This window comes from Cupressus sempervirens, chromosome 9 (genome assembly GCF_028749045.1).
Source record: "Cupressus sempervirens isolate cs-2001-9-10 chromosome 9, ASM2874904v1, whole genome shotgun sequence".
NCBI lineage: Eukaryota > Viridiplantae > Streptophyta > Pinopsida > Cupressales > Cupressaceae > Cupressus > Cupressus sempervirens.
In genome coordinates, this window is record NC_143126.1 from 743,546,354 (window position 1) to 743,562,590 (window position 16,237).

Here is a 16,237-nt window from a genome sequence, read left to right on the forward strand (position 1 = left end):
TACAATCCGTAATCCCTTACAACTCAATATTGCCGCAAGAACCAATTTTCGCATCACCATACTGAAACAATCCCTAACCTTAAGCCTTTTTATACAAGTATTTTTACCGCTTTAGGGTTATAATTAATAATTACATGTCGGCCCAAAATCTCAATAAAATAGGGCCCAAAAAAAATTTCGAGGCAATGCCCCAAGCCCCAAAGAATTTATGAAGTATGTACAGTACTTTCCTAATCAATCACCACAAACTAACAATCTCCCACTTGGGGACTGATCAAACTCTAAACTAGATAACAATCTCCCACTTGGAGACTGATCCTGTAGCAATACCGCTACCACATGGAGCTCCCACTGAATCAAACCACCTTGGACTTTGCTGTTCATTTTATTCCTATTTAGTCTAGAAGACCAACCGAAGTTGAAGAGGAAGTCCCTTGTCACTACCTTTATAAACATATATGCTAGATTGTCATCTGTATGTATTTTGCCTAGCTTTAACAGTCCATCATCCAAAACTGACCTAATGAAATGGTACCACAACTGAATGTATTTTGTCTTTGAATGCAGAACTGAATTCTTTGTAAGATGAATGACACTCTGGCTACCTGTAAACAAATAATTATCCCTCAGAGGGTGTCCCAATTCTTCCAAAAAGAATTGAAGCCATATCCTCTACTTGGTGGCCTTTGTAGCAGCAACATACTCTGGCTCTGTAGTGGATAAAGCATTAACCTTCTGTAACCTAGAAACCCAGCTCACAGCTGCTCCACCAACAGTAAATACATAACCTATAGTATTCCGCCTGGTATCAATATCCCCTACCAAATCTGAGTCAACATAGCCCTGTAAGTATGATTGCTTGAAGGGTTGCCAAGCAAATCAAAAGAGTTGAAAAGAGAAGTGTGATTGCTTGAAGGGTTGCCAAGCGAATCAGAAATTAAGATAACAATGAAAGTCAATCAATGGATCAACTTTTGAGCCGGACTGAGATCTGAATTCGCAAAGTGAGTTATATTTGTCAGATCAAAACCTGTTGTTACTTTTTAACCATTGTATCAATTTGAAATCTTTTAATCAAGGTTGACCTAACAGTCATATCTAAATCATTTAATCAATGTGGCATTCTAATGAAATGTTCTAAAGTCCTCTAACAAGGCTACTCCTAACAAAGTGATTGAATCATTTAACAAAGTCATATTTAACAGTGTGTTTTGTAACCTTTAACAAAGTTGGCTCCTAACAGAGCTCACTTCAAAAGAGTGAAAAGATTGGTGACATATTACTGGTGGTTTTTCCCAAATTGAGTTTCCACGTTAAATCCTAGTGTCAAATATGTGTGGATGTTATTTGTGGTGATTTACTGTTAATGTTAAAGTGGTGATTTACTGTTTATAGTATATGTCCCTCCTCTTAGATGATTGTTTTCCATTTAAGTATTTGTCTTTCTTCCTTTTTAAAGTCCCTCTTTTACCCTTCTTGTAAGAGTAAGAATTGAGTACTTGAATATCTTCATTAGTGGGGTTTTAATCAATCCCTATTGTGATCAATCTTAACTCTTCTTGAATGCAATCAGTTTTTTAAAGATCAAACTTAAAAAGTTTAGATCGAGTACTTATCCCTTGAATGAATGATTCCCAAGATGTTGGTAGTCCATTTAGAGCCAACATGGTTAACTCTTTACTATCAATTGTGCGGCCAATGGTGGATAGCTGGTCTCTTAATTCTGGTATCCTTATGGAGTAAGATGTGATGAATTCTCCCCTATGCATTTTCACATGGTGGAGTTGTTGTTTTAGAGCGAGAACCCTACTTGTATTATTTATTCCATACATGTTTTCTAAGGTTGTGAACATGTCATATGCAGTAACTAATTTTGATATGACTGGAACTATATGATCCTTCACAACATCCACCATTATCTTCATGGCTTTGTTATTGTTTATCATCCATTGATGTTTCTCACTCTCTTTGCTAGGTATAGATGTTTCCTTTTCCACAAATGACTCTAACTCATGTTGTTTTAGGGCAAGCATTATTTTAAATTTCCAAGATACAAAGTTTGATGCTCCTTCAAGTCGATCCTCAATTCTGATGCCATTGATCATTTTGTAGAGTATATAAAGAATTCTAAAGATATTTAATAGTAGTTTAGATGAACTCTTATAAATCTGATTTGGATCTTCCTTATGCTGGCTCTGATACCATATTAAAGTTAGATCAGATTTATATGCTATAAGAATTTTAATTTTAACCTTAGTTTTGCAAGTGTATATGCAGATCAAACCATACTTAATATTCTCTCTTGATCACAATATTACAATAATATTAATTGGAAATGTATATCAATACCAATTTGCTATGAGTTGATATCGGTCTTCTATGATCTCAATATTGATATCAAACTGATGTATACAATGACAATGTTACTTCCTTTTGAATTAGTCTTGAAGCACAATGTTACTGCAATATGATTATGAGTCAATATTAAACTGAGGCAAAGTACTGTTGTTGAGATAAGTATTGTCGTTGTATCTTGGTTTTGCACTTACTGATTTTGGTACATTCGAAGAACGAGAACACCCTCCAATATGTATATGATCAAAGGGCCATGTCTCACGTAGAGACATGGCTCTACACGAGACCGCGTGTCTCTGCGTGAGACAAGATTTGATACTTTGTGTTCAACAATAATACCTGTTCATTAACATTGATTATAAGTGATATTTGCTGCAACCATACACATTATTATCGATATGATAAGATCAATATGATCATCGACTATATATATATATATATATATATATATTACTATTACTATTACTATATATATATATATAATCGGTGATCATCACTGACTATAATCATAGATAGCAGAGATTATTATGATAAACATAATCATCTTATGGTGTTGCAGATAATCAGATCAGTGAAGGATAGGAATCAAATGTTCAAGACCAATAGTCCAATTTTACATTTGATTACATCGGTTAGATTAATCTGACCGAAGCTACAAATCATTAAACCTCAAATTATAATTGGCTGTCAATTACTATATATTGAAAAATGATTTGAATAACCGGTAGTTGACTCTATTACAGAAATAATTGGTAAATACTTGCTTGTTATTAACAGAGAACAAATGGTCAATTTATACAAAAGAACGAGACGATGTTTCCTTACAACACAATCGTAAAGAATATAAACATTCTATTCTAGAGAAAGCAAAAAACAAAAGCAAACTTAAAGCTAATTAGATATTTACAAAAGATAGCCATTAACTAATAATCGATAACTTATCTATTATTGTAATACCTTCCCTTAATGGTTAATCTATCTATCACACCAAGCTGTCCTCTAAATTTGACAAACTTATCAGGACCAAGAGGCTTGGTGAGAATGTTTGCAGTCTGATCTGTAGTAGGAACATACTACAAATCTACAGTCTCATCTTCAACCAGCTATCGTATGTAATGACAGTGAACATCCACATGCTTGGTTCGTTCAAGAAAGACTGGATTTTGTGCTAACTTAATAATGCCTTCTTTATCAACAAACAGAGTAATCGATCCTTCTGGTGACATCTGCATATCCCCAAGCATCCGACGAAGCCAAACAGCTTCACATCCTGCCTTAACAATCCCTCTGTATTCGGCCTCTATAGAAGAGAGAGAAACTGCTTGCTGCTTCTTACTGGTCCATGTGACTGCACCGCATCCCAAACTGAACACATACCCAGATGTTGACTTTTTATCATCTATAGAGCCTGCCCAATCTGAATCTGTGAACCCACTGAGTTTAGGATTAGAACTTCAAGAGTACAGAAGTCCATAATCTGAAGTGCCCTTCACATAACGAAGCACACGCTTTGCTACCATCCAATGATCAACCTTAGGAGCTGTCATAAAGAGTGAAATATAGCTGACTGCGAAACTAATATCAGGCCTAGTAGCAGAGAGGTAGATGAGGCTGCCTACTAGTTGCCTGTATGTAGTATCATCAACGGAAAGAGAATCAGACTTTGCTGATAACTTACTACCTTTCTCCATAGGTGTAGATGCAGGTTTGCAATCCTACATATGGAATTTGTCTAATAGGGCCCTGGCATATTTGGACTTAGAGATGAATATACCAGAAGACTGTAGCCAAACTTCAACACTTAGGCAATAATGTATGAGCCCAAGGTCAGTCATATCAAAACACTGGCATAAATTTTGTTTGATTCCCTAAATCAAGGATGTAGAAATGTCAGTGATGATCAAATCATCCACATAAATAACTAGAAGGATGATGTCACTGTCAATAGTCTTGATGTACAGATTTGAGTCTGAAGAACTCCTCTTGCAGCCTTGATCATTGAGGTACTTATCAATCTTTATGTACCATGCCCGAGAGGCCTACTTCAAGCCATAGAGAGCTTTTACCAATCTGAGAACCTGATGGTCTTTACCAACAACCTTGAAACCAGGAGGTTGCGTCATGTAGACCTCTTCATGGAGATCACCATTCAAGAAAGCACTCTTGACGTCCATCTAATGAACCTTCTAGCCAAACTGTGCTGCCATTGCTAGGACTAATCTGAGAGTGCTCATCTTTGCAGTAGGAGCAAAGGTCTCCTCATAATCAATGCCTTGACGCTGAGAAAAACCCTTCACCACTAAACGAGCTTTGTACTTATCCAAAGTACCATTCGATTTGTATTTGATTTTGTAGACCCATTTGCAGCCAATGGGTTTCTTCCTTGATGGAAGATCAAAAAGGACCCAAGTGTTGTTCTTCAGCAGGCTCTAGTGTTCAGATGTCATTGTCTGTTCCCACTTTGGAATTCCTTTAGCCTCGGAATATGTTTGAGATTCAAACACACTATGAATGTTAGCCATGAAAGCAAAGTTAATCGAATCTGTAGTTCTGCTCTTTTTTTGAGCAGTTCTCCCATCAATGAGCTCATCATCACAAAGATTAGCAAGTGTCTTAGCCCACCACTTAGGCCGGATAGGAGAATGACCAACATGAGTACCAGGAGATGCTTGATCAGCAGGATCCTCATCAGAAAAATCAGGATCAAACTTAGGTGAAGCATCTACAAAGTGAGGTGATCTTGCAGGAGAAGTCGGAGGTGTCTGTACAGGTATCAGTGGTATAACTGGAGCTGCAGGAGCTACTAGAGCCCTCCCATCAGGTGGACCTAATGGAAGCCGAACTCCCAAATCATGAGCCATCATAGGCTGGTCCGCTGGATTAGGAACAAGAGAAACAGGCATGAATGGTCCTCGCTGCTCATCAAAGACTACATCTCGACTATAGATGAGACAAGAGGTCTCAACATCGATAGGCGGTAGGCTTTGTGAAGACTGCTATATCTAGCAAGTATGAGTTTTTGACTCTTGGCATCCAACTTGGCGCGTGAAGCATCAAGGATCCAAACAAAAGCAAGGGAGCCAAAAACCTTTAGGTGACTGATTCTGGGTTTGCGACCTGACCAAGCCTCTTCCAGAGTTTTACCTTTGACCGCCACTGTAGGTGACCTGTTTAACAGATAAACTGCAGTGTTAATTGCTTCTACCCAAAACTACTTCAGAACATGTCTGTGTTCGAGCATGGATCAAGCCATCTCGGTAATTGTCCTGTTCTAATGTTCAACTACACTGTGGCGTGTCGGGTGTGGTTAACTAGTGTTTGATGCCATGTGTATCCAAGAAGCTGGAGAAAGCATTAGAAAAAAATTCCCCCCATTGTCTGATCTAAGAGTAATAATAGATTTCCCAGACTCATTTTCAACTAAAGGTTTAAACTTCTATAATACAGGAAATGCATCTAATTTCTTTTTAAGGAAATACACCCACATCTTTCTACTGAAATCATCAACAAACAACAGAAAATACCTAGACCCAAGAACAAGAGTGGCCATAGGGCCACAGATATCGGCATGAACAAGCTGAAGTACCTAAGAAGCTCGCCATGAATCGCCACTAGTGAAAGGTGTGCGATGTTGCTTCCCAGCCTGACATGCATCACAAACTCCAAGCTGTTGAGTCTGAATCTTTGGCAATCCAAGAACAAGCTCATCCCGAGCAAGCTATGAAAGATAATGCACATTTAAGTGCCTATATCGTTGATGCCAAAGTGTGCTGACAGAGGATCACTGAGCAGCCATAGCTAAGTCTTGAGAATCACCAAAATCAGTAAGTCTGAAAAGATCATGATCCTCAAGACCCACTGCAACAGTAGACTTAGTTGCCCAATTAGTAATGGTGCACTAATGTGAACTGAAAGTGACTGCCAAGTGTGGAGAGTGTCGCAGCGACTGATTGACTGAGAGTAGATTTAGTTCCACCCCTGGAACATAGTACACATCAAGGAATATGAGATTCCTCCCAACAAACTGAATCTGAATGTTGCATTTACCGACAACCGTGTACTCTTCTCCGCCACCAAAAATAACAGTTTAAATAAGGCTGGTAGTTAGTAAACCAGTTTCTGCGGTGAGTGAAATGACGAGAGGCACCTGAATCAATGTACCAGGCAGACGACTTCACATGCTCTGTAGGTCTTTTAGCCATGAAGGTGTAAAAGCCAAATTTCACCTACTCAATGTGGTCTGCACTGTTCGCTTTGGGCTACGAACCTGATTGCTTAGACTGTGCAGCTAAGCGTTTTCGACATTCAACCTTCATGTGTCCAAACTTATGGCAGTAGTTGCATTGAATGTTCTTTCTGGAATCATCTGATGTTGGAGCAGAAGACTTCTACTAAGATGGCTACTAAAACTTGCTCTTATCCTTTTGAAAGGATTTCACAGCAAAGGCTTGCTCTGTAGAGGTGGAACTGGAGCTGCTACCAAACTGTTGTTTCCACCAATCTTGCTAAAGCAGCAGTATGCAGAGATCAATGAACTTCAAATCAACACTAGAAGATATGATGTTGAGAGTCTCAATAAAATGCTCATAGGATTTTGGTAAACTCCGAAGAGTGATAACCACAATATCCTCTCCCTCCATCTTGCGACCAATGGCAAGTAACTAATCACGGATTTTCTAAATCTGATTCAGCTGTGCCTGGAGCGAGGTGTGCTCATCCATGAAATAGAAAACGGATTGTTTTTAAGAAAGAAGGCTTTGCTTTTGTCAGAAGTCTCATGAAGACCTTTGAGATGTGTCCAAATCTCGGCAGCTATCTTATCGGATGGAATCTGAAAAAGTTGATCATCAGCCACGAATAATTTGAGAAGCATCGCTACCTCTCGATTATTTAGATCCCATGTATCTTGATCAAGACCCGGAGAAGTTAGACGCTTCATAACACCCAGAACAAGTTGATCGGTGTTCCGATATTCAAAAATTGCGATGATCCATTGCTTCCAGGTGCCATAATTTCGACCATTGAATTTGGAGTTATGCTCGAGCAGAATATTTATCAGAGATGCCATGGCACGTTTTTCAATTAAAAACTATGAAAATTTGTGAAGACATGTCCTTCGAGGCAAAAAAATGAAAGACCCAGAAAAATTGGAGAGTGACCCAGAAGAGAGCTTGAAAAACCCAGAAGGAATATGCTATCGGATCTACTGGCTCGAAAAATGAGGCACCCTGAAAAACGGACGACAACCCAATTGAGCTCTCAAAAAACCCACCAAGAATCTAAAATCAAAATATTTTTTCGACCCCAAAAATTAGGGTTTCGAGCAAAACCCTAGCCAATAGCTTGGAAGGTCGAATTTGCAAAAAAAAAGGCAATTTCTTGGAAAGAAATAGCCGATTTTTGTTTCAAAGCTCGACTAGAGGCAGAGACCATACTGAAGATTGGAGTTTTAACTCCACAAATGGCAAAGATTGCAGAGTTTTAACCAGCAAGCATTTTGCAAAGCCATTTGAAAACGACAACCAAGAAACCAAACTCTGTTCCGCGATTTTGCAAGGGAGCAAAAAAAATGCAAGACCAAGAAATATCTACGTGTTCCTTCCAAACACAATTTGCAGAGGACCGCAAGTAAGAAAAAAAAGATACCAGTCATGAATCCGCACGGCCAAGAAAAATCGTGATTTGCAATCAAATCGACCACGATTAGGCCGCAAATCTCCAAAAATGAAGCCACGATTTTGCTAGAAAAAATCCACAATTTTCCAAAACCCTCAGACAAAACCTAGTTTGAAATCGCAGGGTTTTGAGATTAGGAAGCAAGGATTACAGAATAATTTTGAAAATTGGCTCTGATAATTTCGGAAAAGAAATTATAATTTTCGAAAAAATTAAGAAACAGGCTCTGATACCATATTACAAAAGTAATTGGTGAATACTTACTTATTATTAACAGAGACCAGATGACCAATTTATACAAAAGAATGAGACGATGTTTCCTTAGGAAACGGTCGTAAAGAATAGAAACATTCTATTCTAGAGAAAGCAAACTTAAAGCTAATTAGATATTTACAATAGATAACCATTAACTAATAATAGACGACTTATCTATTATTGTAATAGACTCAAGATAGTGGGTGATTTTATCATTTTAGGTTCCCATTATGGCTAAAACCTAGCTTATAGATTGCACCAGCGCTTTCATCATATCTCCTAGTCAAACACCTCAAACTGGCTCTCTATTAGCTATATGTTGAATGATTTGAATAACTGATAGTTGAGTGAAGATAGTGAGAGACCTTATAATTTACAGTTCTCTTTATGGCTAACAAAAGGAGGGAAGAAGGATATGTACGTATACAAATTTCCTAGACTTCGCTTCTTCCCTTTTATTGCTGGTGTCCATTGTTTTTACTTAAATCAAAGAGTTTGGGATTTTCAGGCTAAATTTTATTTTGGGGTATAACAATTATTGTGCACAAGATAGACACATACCATCCATACATGCATTCACGTGTCTCATTTATTTACTTCACAATGCATTCTAAAATATTTCTTATTATAAAAGACAGGAATGGTAGTAAAAATAAACTAGAACATGAGACAGTCCTCTTCTCATCCTGTTAGCTCTCTTCTCATCCTAATGATGAATCACAGAGTGTGATCTGCAATGTTGATGCAATTTAAAATGTTACACAGCAGAATCCAGAAACAAAGCAAAGATGACTACAGTAAATGTCTTTTCAAGACCATTCATATATGTAAACCACCATGTAAAATGATACATACAAGCTTAGCAAAATTCTCTCCAATACATATATGCTTACATTTGGATCTCATCTTCAAAATGTTACTGATCTTTTCGATTTGCAAAATCAACACAGGAAGCAATGCCAGTCGAATGACAACGGTTGAAGCAACTATTGACAGCCACCTGAGTGATTGTCACCCACAAAGTTATTTACTGAACAAAAACAAGATAAAGGTATGGTTTATTTTTCCAAAAACCCAAATCGATTTTCAAATTCACAAGTCCAAACCTTGATAAAATCAAAAATCAATTGAGAAAAATAGTTAACATATTTAAAATACCAAATGGCATAGAATAAATCAAAATTACTGCTACAAAAACAGAAAATAAAACATAATAATTAGTTCTTTCAGCCATTTACAATTTATGCAAATAAACAAGCCCCATTGAACACAACATGACCATCATAAATGTGTCAAAACAAATGTAATGCTGCGTTAAAATGATTGCTGGGAAAAGGCCATGACAGAAGAAAGAATGCTGACAAAGTTTGTAACTCTTTATTTTTGTGAGTGCCTCTATGAAGCAGGAACACCCTAGAGGTAGTTTACTTTTGCAGCACCCAGCAATATTTTCTTTCATAATTTTATTTTTGTTACTCCACTGGTTGAATATTTGCTTTCATAGTTTTGTTTTTCTTAGTCAAGCTGTTAAATATTGTATTCCCTACTGAAATTGTAATTTTATGTAAATTTGCCCCTTGTAAAAGGTCACCACACTTGGACCCTTCGAGAAGAATCTTAAATGTCACACCACTCGAATGGATTTGTACAAGGATCTATGAACCATCATAATTTGGTGGAGTTACTATGATGCATCACTGCATGCAAAGCATATTAGACTAGCAATACTCCATGAAGGCGGCCCTCCCATCTCGGCTACTTTTCGTCAATTGTAAAAAAATCTCTCACAAAGGTGCATTCTACACAGCATCAATTGCATGCATACAATTTTTGACACTCCATCTGGTAAATTGTAAACCTCCAGAAATGAAATCTACATACAGAGGCATTTAAGTGTGGATTCGGCAGGTCCCCTTAAGGGAAAAGTTTATTTCAGGCTGTTGTCATTGCAGCGGAAGATTGTGTGAACACTGAAGATAAATTCATGTCTCCAAGGCTTTTATTTTGTTGTAACTGTAGGAGCATAATGTTCAAAAAGCCCTAAAATAATTACAGAAAATAAGATGGCAGATGTGCATGGTGTGTCCTATCAGAACCATGCTATGGAGATCAGATCCAGCCCACAGTCAGTTACAAGCCTACACAGAGTCCCACATAATGAGCGCACCGAGATTAGAATTTTGTACCTGAAAACTGTGAGCTATGCTGCAGCAGGTAGTTGTCTTCATAATGGTTAAATAAACTAAGTATAAATATTCCTTTGCATTTGATTTTCATTAATTAGCATTTTATTATCCTGATTTATCTACCCAGCTTTAACTACCTAGGTCAACCTGTGGTACTTGAGCATTTATTTAATTGACCTAGGAAGCTCTTTAGGAAATTGTATCATACTTTTATAATTAAATACCATTTTTTCAAGGGGATCACCTTGTGGTGTAATGGTGTTGTAGTTGCACTGTTAATGGTACAACCAAGGTTCAAATCCCCACTTGGCCCAAACAGTGTGAATGCTGGTTGGGCCTGTATTGGTTTTCATGTGTGGTAGTGGTCAGGTGCATGTGTATGGTGAAGTAATGGCGATAGAGATTATGGTGTTCAGGCCAATCACTGATGGAGATAGAGATAACGGTGGTCAACTCTCAAGATCGTCACTGGACTCGGAGTGCTTGTGGACCCTGTGTCGGACCCATGTTGGGTGTGCCGGTTGTGCCCCTCAAGCTTGGTGTCCCTGTTGGGCTTCTAGGCTCGCAGGTCTTGGGTGTTGGACTTGGGGATGAGGTCCCCTAGATTTGTGGCCTCACTAATTTGTAGCTCCAGTCAAAAGTGAAATATTACCAATCAAAAAAGAAAATAAAATACCATTTTTTAAAAGGAAATATTAGACCATGGCTCAAGTTCATATTAAGGCAGCCTATATCTCTACTGAAATTGGTCAAAAATAGTAGTATAATTAATATAAAGTAGATTTGGGTGCCACTTATTTAAGCCAGGATGAGCACGATAGTTTTGTTGAAGTGCCATGTTAAATTTTTATAGTTGTGTGAGAGAATATCTACCTAAGATGATATCTAGTGGTTTCTTGAAATTCATCGGTTGTTTTTTATATAGAGAGAAATGCGACATGTGAAGAGACACATGTGTGACTAGGTTTTTCCCCTCAAGTTGGAGGATTTTCCCATGGATAAATTCTTGTGTCTTAGTGTTCTTTAATTTGTTTTTTGTTGTTTATCTTTATTTATGGTTAAAACCTTAACATGGTAGCAAAGCAGGTCAGATAACACCAAATAAGAGAGCTCCTCCGGTTCATTAGTTCATGTATTTGTTGCAGGTTGCAATGAGTATTTTGTAGGCAATCTATACATGTTCAGATTGTAACTTCGATAGAGATCATATTTGCCTAAAATGATTGTCAAGAGTGCTATGAGATTCTTCTACTTTGCTGGACTCTAATAATCAAGTTGGGTTATTTCTTGTTCCTGTTTGTGAGCTGCTTCTTCAGCAGTCAAGATATTTTCTGTACCATTATGTTTGAGTCTCTGTATTTATCTCGTCATGTTTGGTTAGAGTTTCAATTCGCAGTTGTATTTAATTCGAGCAGCAATTGTTCATTGTCCATCAGAGACCTATCATTAACCTTTTATTATGGTCTAATTATATTTTGTCGTGCTCGAACGGTTTGTGTCTTGCTCTTTGTGAGCACTATGGTTGTGTTGTGGCATGTTTGTATCTTCTTCTCTTTCATTGTTGATGGTGGTTAGTGTTGTATCTTTATTTGTTTGGCATTCTACGATGAAGTTTATTTACTACTACCATGAGCGCATATGAAGAGGCACGATAGATTGTTGGCATTTTATAGTTACTTGTATTATTGTAATAGTGAACATCTTAGTTACACAGTGTGTGGAGAGGTTTTTTGAAAAGGATTTTGTATTGGCATTTTCATCATTACCGTGGGTCAATTTTGTGGCATTTACTATGGAGCTAGAGGCTTGGGTGACTCAATTGAAGGCTTTGTTGCTCAAGGGATTCAAGTATCACCTAGAAAGTGTTAGTCTTTGACTGCAATAAATAGAAGTGTTTTGTGATTATACCTTTGAATATTTATCATGAATTTTATGTCGTTAATTCATGCAATAACATAGAGAATAGTGAATCATGTATGCTTCTAGTATTTACTAATCCTTCTAAAATGTTTCCAAGACGGATCAAAATGTATAAGGATGATGAGAGATTGCATTTAGGAGTTAAATTCCGAGAATTCAAAGCAACCTATCAAAGGGATAAAGCACTAGAGATGAAGTTGAGACAAAAAATATTTATTACATAAAGGCAAAGCTTGATGACCTGAAGAGGAAGGACTTCTTTAGGATCATTAAGATTTAGACGGAGCTTGTGTGGTAGATGAAGAATGCCAAGTCCTTTGCAAAAGGATCAAGAAGCTCATGTAGCAATGTGACTAGAAAATATTCTTTTTTAATCAAGCATTGAAGTCTTCTATAATTTATTGTGATAATTTAGCTGTGAGAATGCAGCCCCCTACTTGGAGTCTCGGCATTTAATTTGATGAGAGCAAATAATGTTCCATTTTCGCCATATTTCATCCTATTCTTACATTTCATTTCCATTCTATTTTCATATCAATTAACCACTTTACGTTGCATATGATCTAATATTTATATAAATTATGTTTAATATAGTTTTGAGGTTAAATTATGAAAATTAACTATTGATTGTCTTTATTAAAGAGCATTGTTATTTAATGTTTTGAAATATATATCCACAACATGCTTCCTCCCACCTTCTATGTAAGAATCTTATTAGTATTCATCATTGCCACAACAATTTAAAGCATTATTCCTTCCAACAATATTGACCAAGGAGTATGTTGAGAAAGAAATTGACAGGAATAATTAGCAGCCAAAAATAAGGACAGTCGGGTTTGCATTTCATTTTGTGGGCAGATAAGGATGAATCTCAAAAATCCGAAACATGGGTATTGTCCAAAATAGACCCAATTAGGTTTCTGAGCAACAAAATCTTCAGAAACTGAATGAGCAAAGAACTATGGGTGGTTTTCTAAAGGTCAAATTTCATGATTTACTATTACGGCCAAGCTTCCAAATTATATGCTTGTTATATTGTTAAGAAATTGGTTTGTTCATGATTAGTAAATTGTTAAGCAATCAGTTTTTATGTTATAGAAAGAGTGGTCATATATTTTACACTCTTCATTAAAAATAAAACAATAAGTTTCAGCCATAAAAACTGAATTTCCATTATCAAAATAGGCTTGGTTGTTTTATCTATAAAAGGCTATATAATCCATCATATATTCAAGAAAGGAAGAATGATGTATGAATCGTAATATCATAAATATAATATTGATCTACTGAACTGATTTAAGAGTTGCTTGGGTATTTTCTTCAATCGGTTTGCTGGGAGGAAGGGCGCCCACTCTGCAGCTGCCAAATGTATATAAATATATTTTATATATTTCTATAAGTTGTATATTTTAATTATTTGTGTTATGTATAATTCAAATTGGTATTTTAATGTGTCTTAGTTATGTATATTGAGTCCCATTCCAGACTAGTATTGCATGCATTGTTTGTATTCATAATTTATTCTTGTACTTCATGCTTAATCATCAAGAATTGTGTTAGTTGTATTAAAGTTTTCATTTTAGACTTTGTTGTTTGAGAATTTTAGTAGCTTTTATTTAATTTAAATTAGATTTCATGTTTTAGATTAGCTTTATGATTTGTGTTAAATTTGGTGTTTCAGAGTTTGCTGCAATTTCTATATAATTCCTATCTCTTGAACATAGCAGAGAAGATCATGTCGCCAAGAAGTGACAGTTCCTATCACCAATTTTATTTTGGTTTGTTGTAGGTTTTCTTTCGTGTGTTCTAGCAGCATTCATCCCCACTTGGCATGCTATCTTCATCCCTTGAATAGACAATCGCTATACCTTTCATCAATTTATGACCCCGGATTGACATTTAGATGCAAGATGAATTAGCTCATTAAATTTATCATTTATTATCAATATTAGAACTACATTTTGTCTCTACATAAGTGTTCTTATTATGTACTATAATGAGTCTTCTCTATGAAAGAGAAGTTTGAGGTGCAATCCCTTGTTAATGAGTTCTTCTGTGAGGGAGAAGTTTGAAGTGCAATTCCTTGTTAATGAGTTCTTGTCTGAGAGGGAGAAGTCCGAGGTGCAATCCCTTGTTAACGAGTTATTCTCTATTGAGGTAGAAGTTCAAGGTGCAATCCCTTGTTAATGAGTTCTTCTCTGTAAGAGAAGTTTGAGGTGAAAATCCCTTGTTGATGAGTTATACTTTATGAGAGAAGTTCAAGGTGAAATCCCTTGCTCCACCCTCTAGAAGTAGCCATGGTGGATCCACCCTCTAAAAGTAACCATGGTGGAAGTCATGTGACTCCATGACTTAGTTTTCTTTTATTTCACCCTTCTAGAGTAGCCATAGTCAATGTCACACTGAATGACAATTTTATGTTGAGAAATTCTGTTATGAGGCTTTGTTACTGTTTTCTTGAGAGAGAGAATATCTACCTGAGATGATATGTCATGGTTTCTTGAAATCCGCCTGTTGTTCTTTATATGAAGAGAGATGCGACATGCGAAGAGACACATTTTTGGAAATATGAAAAGACACGCAACATGTGAAGAGACGTGCATTTGAAAATAACAAAAGATATACAATATGCAAAGAGGCATGCGTTAGGAAAATGAAAAGACTTTTGGTCATGATATGAAGAATCTATCAATTCAAGATGATTGCTTTCTGTAATGAGTGTTGTATTCAGTTAGAAGCATTATACTCAAACCTCTATTATTTAATAAAAGAGATAATTTTAATGTGGCTGGGTATCTGCACTCAAGTTAAAGGGTTTTCCATGATAAATTATTGTCTTTTTGTATCTTATTGATCTTTATTTTGTTTAAAGTTGCTTATCTTTAACTCCGAACAAAACATTAGCATACCGGATGAGTTTAACTAATTTGCCGGACGAGAACTGAAATTGGAAATTTAAATAGAAAAGGGAAAAGGGGAAAAAAGGCTTACCAGGGAAGGCCAGTGAGGTTATGAAACCCATTGAGAAAAGCAATCATGATGTCCACAGGTGTATGCCATCCTATTCCTATTCCATGGCATGCGCTATCCGTCGCTAAGCTGTTATCTAGAACATTCGTTACGTCTTCAAAACCAGAACCTGCATAAAAGGGCTCTGATAGTTCAGTTTCATGTTCTTGGTTTTCCTCCTCGCTTTCCTCTTCTTGTTCTTGTTTAAATGTATGATTTGCATTTGGTTCTGGTTTACTGCTATGGCCTCCCCACCAGGAAAAGCTCTTCCGTGAAATCGTAAACGGTGGAGACTCAATTAATGTATATTTTGACGGTACTGAATGAGATTGAATCATCTGACAAAAAGGGGATGCAGAAGGTAAGAGAAGGCGACGGCGGAGGCGAAACAGTATTCTGCCCGCCATTGCCTTAGGTGGTATTGATCGGTACTCCGACCAGCCTTCGCTTCAGATTTGTAGTAAGCCTCTTCCTACAAATGATAAGTCCTCCTATCAAATTATTGTTTTGGGGCATTAAATGGAATGGGAGCTTTTAATAACGTCTATTTTTTTTTACCCTTTTCTTTTATTTTATCTATAAACAAATAGAAATAATAATAATAATAACAAATGCCATGGAATGGCTTAGTACTTGCTTCTTAGTTAAATTTAATTATATATCTATAATAAGTTTTAAATATATTAATTTTAAATTACTATTTTTAATTATAATATAATAATATTTCAAAATTTAAAATTAAAATGTAGTTTTATTTCAATAAGCTAATTCTAATAATAAGTATTTACATTAATATTAATTTTAATGATAATGTAATAATATATGATTTCATTAAA

The 16,237-nt window shown here is 36.3% G+C and overlaps 1 protein-coding gene across 3 annotated transcripts in view; it reads right to left on the reverse strand.

Annotated features, from left to right (window-relative positions):
• Window positions 1-15,895, reverse strand: part of LOC149540847 (ALBINO3-like protein 2, chloroplastic) — a 288,924-nt gene extending 273,029 nt beyond the window's left edge. For all 3 annotated transcript variants that reach the window (XM_089801913.1, XM_089801912.1, XM_089801911.1), the window contains exons 1-2: window positions 15,384-15,895; window positions 9,180-9,286 (exon numbers count right to left, since the gene is read on the reverse strand). In XM_089801913.1, the coding sequence (XP_089658039.1) occupies window positions 9,180-9,286; window positions 15,384-15,808 (532 nt within the window). In that variant the 5' untranslated portion in view covers window positions 15,809-15,895. The remainder of the gene's footprint in view (window positions 1-9,179; window positions 9,287-15,383) is intronic.
• Between the last annotated feature and the right edge of the window lie 342 nt (window positions 15,896-16,237).